General features: G+C 36.0%; 1 protein-coding gene across 1 annotated transcript in view; it reads right to left on the bottom strand.

Moving 5' to 3' along the window:
• LOC106461906 (homeobox protein SIX6-like) overlaps positions 1–7,683 on the bottom strand; it is a 30,258-nt gene extending 22,575 nt beyond the window's left edge. Inside the window, exon 1 of the mRNA XM_022389039.1 lies at positions 6,931–7,683. Coding sequence (XP_022244747.1) covers positions 6,931–7,553 — 623 coding nt within the window. The 5' untranslated portion in view covers positions 7,554–7,683. The remainder of the gene's footprint in view (positions 1–6,930) is intronic.
• Between the last annotated feature and the right edge of the window lie 536 nt (positions 7,684–8,219).

Below are 8,219 nucleotides of genomic sequence, written 5' to 3' on the forward strand. Positions count from 1 at the left end.
CTGATAATAAGTCCTCGTATCTTATGTATAGAACAAGTTAGCGTGTTTATTCATAGCTCCAAATTAATGTCCGCAATGTACAGTTTACACCATTTACAAGCCAAGTCTATGAGAAAGAATCACTATAGTATTCACAGGCTGTAATAAAACATCATGTTGGTATTGATTTCTGTCTCTTTTTTTTTTTCTGACAAAAAAAAAGCCCTACTTATGTGATACGGCTAATGGTAAAGTAATTATTTCCTTTCCTTCACGTGTCATCAGTCATGTTTAGGTCAACTGAAAGGACGTTTCAAGTTTTATTGATTAGACCTAAGCGGTCGTGCAACTGACGTAGAAGTTACAACTGGTGATGAAAGTTTTATCGCAGGCTTACCATGCATCGCATTCCACAGTGTACAGATAGCCCTCTCACAAAAGTATGTGTTTTGAATTTGTTTCACCTAGAGTGTTACAAACTTCTAAACGGTTGGATTTTAACAAGATTTTAACATTCACGTAACAGAAAACTATGATACCTGTTGCCTAAAAAGGTCGTATGTTTTCGAACTTAGTAGAAAAACTAGTCTTCACATAATATAAAACTACAGTATTACTTAGTTCAAAAGGGCAAAAGTCAGGGTCACTCATCTGATCATTTGCCACTTGAAATATGATTATCCACAAAGTAAGAAACTAATACAATGAAAATTATATTTCATGTAATGTAAAACCAAAGCACTACTCAGTTCAAAAGTGTAAAGGTCAGGGTCACTCACTTAATCATTTGACACGTAGAGAATAAATATTCGTACACGAAAAAACTTAGTAAAAATCATATTTCGCAAGAATACGATACTTTTGTGTTCAAAGCGATACATACGTAGAATACAATATTATTTTTTTTTACATTATGCATATCAATCATGTTTCACTTGAATTCATTAACATGATAAAAGTTATCCTACACATATATATACATACAAATCCCGACGCTGTTTGTACCATCACATTATTGACCAGTTGAAAATACACCCTTCTTACTTACAGTCTAAATAAACGTATTATTAAATATTATTAAATGTAGTGAATATTGTTGAAAGGCTTTCCGTATTGACTATTCCCACTTTACAAACATACTCAACTGAATCGTATTTTGTATTTCAAAAAAAAACACACAAAAAACACGTCTTTTATTTAAAAATTAAAAAAATATCATGCAGTTAATTTAAGCTTCTAATACATGTAACTTAGATACACATTCTAGGAAATATCAAGTAATAAATGTAACAAAATATTGGAGTGGATCGCCTAATAAATTAATGACTTCCTTGTAAATTTTGTGAATAGACTAAGCCAAAACTGTGCGTGATTGCAGCCTGTGCCGCTGTAGTTACCGAGCGATTACTCCGACTATTGAAGAAACTAGACCTACAATTCCTAGGCCTGTTTATTAGATCATTGTTGTTGTTTTGTTTTGCTTTTTTCTTTTCCTTTTTTAGCGCAAAGCTGCACAATAGGCTATTCACCGCGGGGAATCGAGTCCCGGATTTTACAGTTCTAAGTGCGTAAACTTACCGCTGACCCACCAGGGGACTTGTTTAATAGAAGTGGAAAATTTTTAAAACAGTTTCAACCAGCTTTTAAAGCTTGGAATCCACGTTTGCAAAGATTGAGTGTGGCCTAGTGGTTAGAATGCTTGACTATATCATATATACAAAGTGTAAACATTTCTCTAATTCCATGCATATATATGTTTCGAATATAATAAAAAGCGTAAATTTATTTTTATGTAGAGAAGTGACCTCGCATACCCATAATATTTACTAATAAATTAAGCGTAACAAGAGGCTTAAGGAATCTGTAATAATCACGGAGAAACGATAGCGTAAATTTGATACAACATAGCAAAAAACAGACGTTTGATGTTGTGTGTGTATGTATATCAAAGCACGGAAAATTTGTCAGATTTGACATACAACAAATCCTATCAGTTTGCACGCTTTTGTTTGAAAATTTTAAGTAATTCTTTACAATCTATTTGGCACGATAATATATATAAACGTGCTCGTAAAGGTTTATTCTAATTATTTCCAAATGTTTACGTAGGCCTATATCACACTGCTATAAAACACACCATATACGGCCATATTGTAAATAGGCTTGTCATACGTGGCAGTTTGATGTTACCTTTAAAGATAGGTCTTTAAGAGTAATTAAATCTAGATATTTAAGAGCAATTTGTATTTATGTAGTAAGTTATTTAATTAATATCGATGTTTTTTTTGTTTTTTTATTCCTGTAAACTCCCAGTGGAGCATAGGGCCACAACAACACCTCACCAACGGAAGGTGTTGTTGTAGTTACTTGTAGCAGGTTGGTTTTTACGGGGTGGAGTTGCTAGCCCCGCTCCCAACCCTCCTCGTTTCTCATCCTGGACTTGGGACCAGGCAAAGGCGAAGGTTGGCATGTTTGGTGTAACGGGGATTCGAACCCGCGACCCTCAGATTACGAGTCGAGCGCCCTAACCACCTGGCCATGCCGGGCCCTTTTATTGAGTGGTGGAAAGCAATTCCCAACACCAAAATATGCGGAAGTGAGATATGTGTTAAGAGAATTATCTTGTTATAGAAATTTTGTTGTGTTTGGTCTTACATTCAAGAGTATATGTGTGTGTGTCTAATTACAGTTACTATTAGATATATATGTATGTGTGTTTTTGTGTTACATACATAAACACACGTAGATCCGGTATAAAGCAATGATTATGAACTATTTAAGCCCCCAGTCATAGTTAACACCACCGGTCTTATCTTTCGTACCGTCCATACCAGAGTGATTGTAGTCTACAGCAGTATATGAAATAAAATTTGTATTTTACTAGTCAAACTTCATCAATATGTCATGAAAGGGATCACTGGTGTTCTTGAGTCTCTCACGGGGACGGAAACGATTCTACATAGCGTGACTCTGCAGCACAGCATCTTGCACGCAATATGAGTGAACGGCAGGCGGAACAAAAAGGTTTAAATAGAGACAACTTGAAAACCTGGTCCGGAGAAGTTGCATGCGAACAGTAGCCCGAACAACCTTGTGTAAAACAGCGTATTTCGTATGAAAAGATCTGGCTCGTTAGGAGCGTGTTCCGTAATCACGAACCATGCTAATAAAACTATGCACCTTTTATTATGAATATTGAATACATGTATATTCAATGCTGCAGGATTGTCCTTGTTTATGCTAACAAGCATGCAGTGCTTTTAAAATATAGGAATTCATTATTCTGCCCTGCGTATCTACGACACTTTTCGTAAAAGAAAAATCAGACTTAATTACATCTGCGGTGATTCTAATTCATGCAAGTTCACTTGGTTTTAAAACTCTAAACATGATGGTTAAGATATATAATTAGTTGTGAAAAACTTTTTAATTACAGTTTTAAAAACTTTGTTTCGCTACAACATAATTCATAAATCTCGTGTAGAAAGAGAAACATTCTCATCACCCAAAAAAGTCTGTTAAGTGGGAGACTACTAATAAAAACACAACCAGCCTCTGGTACTCAATGAAAAAGTCACACATATGAACCTAAGCCACAGCCAAATATGTTTTCTTCAAATTCAGAATACATACATAATTTCTTATGTACATGAATAATAAATTAAATAAAAACTACCATCTATAATTAATGCTCTTTTTATATATATATTAGGTGCACTATTCATTCCCGCACCTTTTGTAAACAGATTATGGTAACAATAATAATTATTTTCAGTTAAATAGTTTCCGGTGTAATAGCTTTCGAAAGGGTGCGAAAGTCTCGTGAAAAAGGAATAGAAATTATACGGTATGTTTGAGGTGATTTACTATTCATAAATGAAAAGTTATGCAGGAGTGTTTCATTATGTATCATATGATTCATCGAGTTCAACTTTTTATAGATTCTTTTCTTCAGGCTCATAATGGTTACCACGTTTGTTCTTTTTTGTTTGTTTTTTAATTCTAAAGCATTAAATTCAGGCAAGTACTATTATAGTATTTTGAAAGGACTTAAACACACTAGTAGATATATTATGATTGGACTAAGCAAAAAAATAAGTTAATGTTTTAAGTGAAAAGTAGACCTATGGCAGAAAATAAACTTTCATTAACAATATATGTATAACATACGTAGTTATTAAAAAAGTATCCCGAAATATATATATAGTCTTTTGTTGTATATTTTATATATATAATAGTATATATATATATATAGTTAATTTACAAGCCTTTCTTTGTATGGGTATCTATATATATGTGCATAGAATACAAACTTTATAGACTTTACTACCGACTGTTTCCTCTCTCCGACTTTGCTATTTGGTCACTGTTAATCTTCATCAAGGCGAAAACAACACCTTACCGCCCAGGAAGCTTGGAAAAACGAACTATACTATACAATTTTACTGATTTCTAGAATTGAAAGAATAATCAGGCCAAGCAACATTCAGGACAGAAACAACAACAACAAAAAAACACGTGCTTATAATACACGCAAAGCAGCTGAAGGGTCTTCGTGCAAGTTAATTAGTTTGTTTTATGTCTGTTTGTAATCTACTAAAGTTATGTAAAAACAATATTTTCGAGCCATTATCTGTTTTCATGAACATTTCCAGCATATAAAAAATGACATAAAGAATGGATTACATGGTGCCGTTCTCATGATTTCTGAAAGTCATCAACTAATTCCCGACGTTGTTCATAAAGCCATTCGCATTTTAATCAAAACAGTTAAGATCGTTAAGTGATCATTATTGTCGGTGTAACATTGAGACCACGTTTTGACAGTTCAGATCTTTAAGTGATCATTATTGTCGGTGTAGCAGGTTTTGGTCATATCACATTCCAAAGAATTTGAATTAACTTGCATAGCAAAACATAGTGTTATAGGATCTTGCTATATGCAAACATACCATGTTAAGTCAAACGTGATAAACACACCAGATTTTAAAAATATATGCGACATGTTAAGAAATTCGCTTCATTTTTCGCTGTTGTACATATTGGTACATCTATAGACGAGTTTTTCAAAATCGTAGTCTAACTTTTACAGTTCGAGATAGTTAACACAACAAGTTAAATTTTTCATTTTCATTCTCATTAGCGATGACCCTGATTGAGATGTCTTATCTTACAAAACCTGGCGTGGCCTAGTTCTTGGCGTGTACGGATGCGGATCGAGAGGTCCAAAGATCGAGTCACGATATACTGCTAAGTGTAATCCGCACTTTCAGCAGTGAGCGCGTTATAATAGTTAATTCCACTATTCGCTTAAGAGTAGTTGCATAGGCGGTGGGCGCTATTTATTGGTTGCCCTCCCTCTGATCAGCAATGCTAAATGAGAGGTGACTGAGTCTTGAGGTTTGTGACCTAGTCGTTTATCTCAAGTGTCGCATAAGGTGACACTCAGGTTTAAAATACCAAATATCTTACATATCATAATAATATAGAAACATTCAGATTCTGACAAAAACCATCGCGTGAATGTTGGGTCACAATGATGAATTGGAATGGAGATGTGATGCTATCATATCAATTGTTCATCCGTGCATCCACCTAATCCAGACGAACGCATATATATAAAACAGATTATACGGTTAGAATGCTCAACAGGTGTTTATGTAGATGATTAGTGGTATTGAGATCACCATTATGCGAACCGGCAAAGAACGTTTAAACAATAATGTCTGTATTGATCTAATAAATCAATCTATTATTAACAAAAGTAACGTATGATACCACATCTAATATATACTAGTGAACATGCAAACACCCATATTGTATTATACTATAATGATGCAAAGTGACGAGTGTCACAGGTAATACATGATGTCAGTAGTACAGGCCTATATAATATACATACAGATTTAAAAATGATGTTAAAATTGATTTAAGCGTGTAAATGAGAAGTCTGATAGAAAACTGAGTTAATCCAAAAATACAAAAATGGGGTCCATATTGAACGACCGGCAACTTTAACTTTGTGAAAGCACTCTTTTTCTAAAAAAAATTTAATATTTAGCTAATGATTCGTTATTTTGTTATATATGTATGATCTTATGGTTCTTCTTGAATAAAACTAATGAAAGAAAGAATAAAACCAAAACCAGTCAAAATGAAGAAATCCAATGGTAACAGTATGAAAATAAAATAATATATCAATTATTTCTGTTTTAGCACCAAAAGAATTGTTTTATAAACAAAATCACTTAACATATTCACCTACTTAACAGAACGTTTGCGCGAACCTTATAAAAGGCATATTATTTAGATTCAGTTGCTGTATCAGAAACGGTACGTGTTAATACAACGTCAGCATAAGGGTGTTAACTAAGTATGAAGTTAGCTGACTAAATTCTAGCGACAGAGTACCAATATACGTTTAACACCGAGTAAAAACATTGGTTATTCATTTTCGCCCACTACCTAACTTTACGTTGAACTCTTAAGTAAAGAGTTAACTAAATGTGGTTTCGGGGTTATTTGGTTATTGTTAGCAGTTAAGCTCCAAGAGTTTACTTATTTTGCATAATGCATCTTAGTGACACATTTGTCTCAGTCTGTTATAAGCTGCTCCACATATAAATCTCAACAATTTTAAGATATAAAAAAATGTAAATTTATTTAATAAATGCAAGCTCTAAATTTATTAAGATTCTGTGAACGTTAAAAATAGGGTTTGTCGAATAGCGTGGATGGGTAAAAGGCTTGAGTGTCATTTGAGATTATCCTACTATGTTGTATGCATAGTTTGCTATAATGTTTAATACTGAAAGTGGTGATAGGCTGTTTTCTTTTGTACCATGAGGAAACCTGACGCCAGCTTCAGATATTCTGTCCCAATAAGATAGCGTGCATATCGAATGTTTTATATTTAGATTATCTGGTATTTAACCAATGTTTTAAACTTACCTATTTTTCGCAGCAGCAGCACGATCCCTCTGGCGACGGTTCTTGAACCAGTTTCCCACCTGGGTCGGGGTGAGGCCGGTTGCTTGCGCCAGTTCTCGCTTCTTCGTCGGATTTGGATAGGGATCTTGTAGATACCATTCTCGTAAAAGACTTCTCGTGCGTTCCTTGAAACAATGAGTTTTCTGTTCTCCGTCCCAGATGGTCCGGGGTAAGGGAAATTTCTTCCTAACCCGGTATTTGTCTACTGGACCTAGCGGTCGGCCGCGGAGTTTCTCTGCCTCGTGATAGTGTGCCTCGAGCCACATAGCCTGCAGCTTAGCGTGGGAATGCTTAGAAAAACGGTAATTTTCTAGGATGTGATACAATTCACGGAAGTTGCCCGTATGGAAAGACACAAGCGCCCGGGCTCGGAGCACTGCTTCGTTCTTGTTCAAGTCCGCACAGTTCGGGTGAGCGACGGGCAGCGACCACAGGAATCGGCCCAGACGTTCAATGTCTCCGCTCTCCTCGAGCGTCTCACACACTGCAGCCACCTGGCCCACCGTAAAGTTCAGGGTAGGGAGAATGAGCATGGGAGTGTATCCCGATACGGGGACGGCGGCAGGCCCTAGGCCTAGCGCCATTCGCTGAAAGAGTTAAGGATCACACTACAGATAAGGCTTCTTCACAAGCCGTATACAGGCAATAAAGTGTCAGTGTCCGATAGCTCTCAGGCTGGGCTCCCCTGCCTCAGTGAGAAGTGATGCGAGCCTTGATCCCTTTTACGATCGCCTGTTCTCATGCTTAGAACAACACTATCGGGAATAAACACAAGGGAGGAGCTGGGGCCATGGATAGGACTCACATTTGATCGGGAGGTGCATTGCTGGAAAGGAAGCTCATTTGCTGGTGTTAACGCTCCTGATCATAACAACGGCTCTCATTGGCTAAGTTGCTATTGCGACCACGCCAATCAATGCTACAGATGCCAATCATGCATAATAGTGATGAGCGCAGCCAGTGGCAGATAGATTTCAGAAACGACAGTCGCGAAGCTGCTCGATAGTTGACAATCTCCCTGCAAGAGAGTTACTTATCTAAGACTCTTCGGCGTCGCTGTCATGTCACCCAAACCCATAACTCGTGAAGAATCAGTACAGAAACTTTTTTGTGTTCTTAAGATCTATTTCATTTAGTCTAACAACTTTCAAGGAAATCCAAGATAACTTTGGAAACCATCTGTGTTATATAAGTGTTGTTAATCTATTTTTTTTTCTATATATAATTATTACTCTTACAAACAGTCAAGT

Source organism: Limulus polyphemus, unplaced genomic scaffold (assembly GCF_000517525.1).
Source record: "Limulus polyphemus unplaced genomic scaffold, Limulus_polyphemus-2.1.2 Scaffold41, whole genome shotgun sequence".
In the NCBI taxonomy this organism is placed as follows: Eukaryota; Metazoa; Arthropoda; class Merostomata; order Xiphosura; family Limulidae; genus Limulus; species Limulus polyphemus.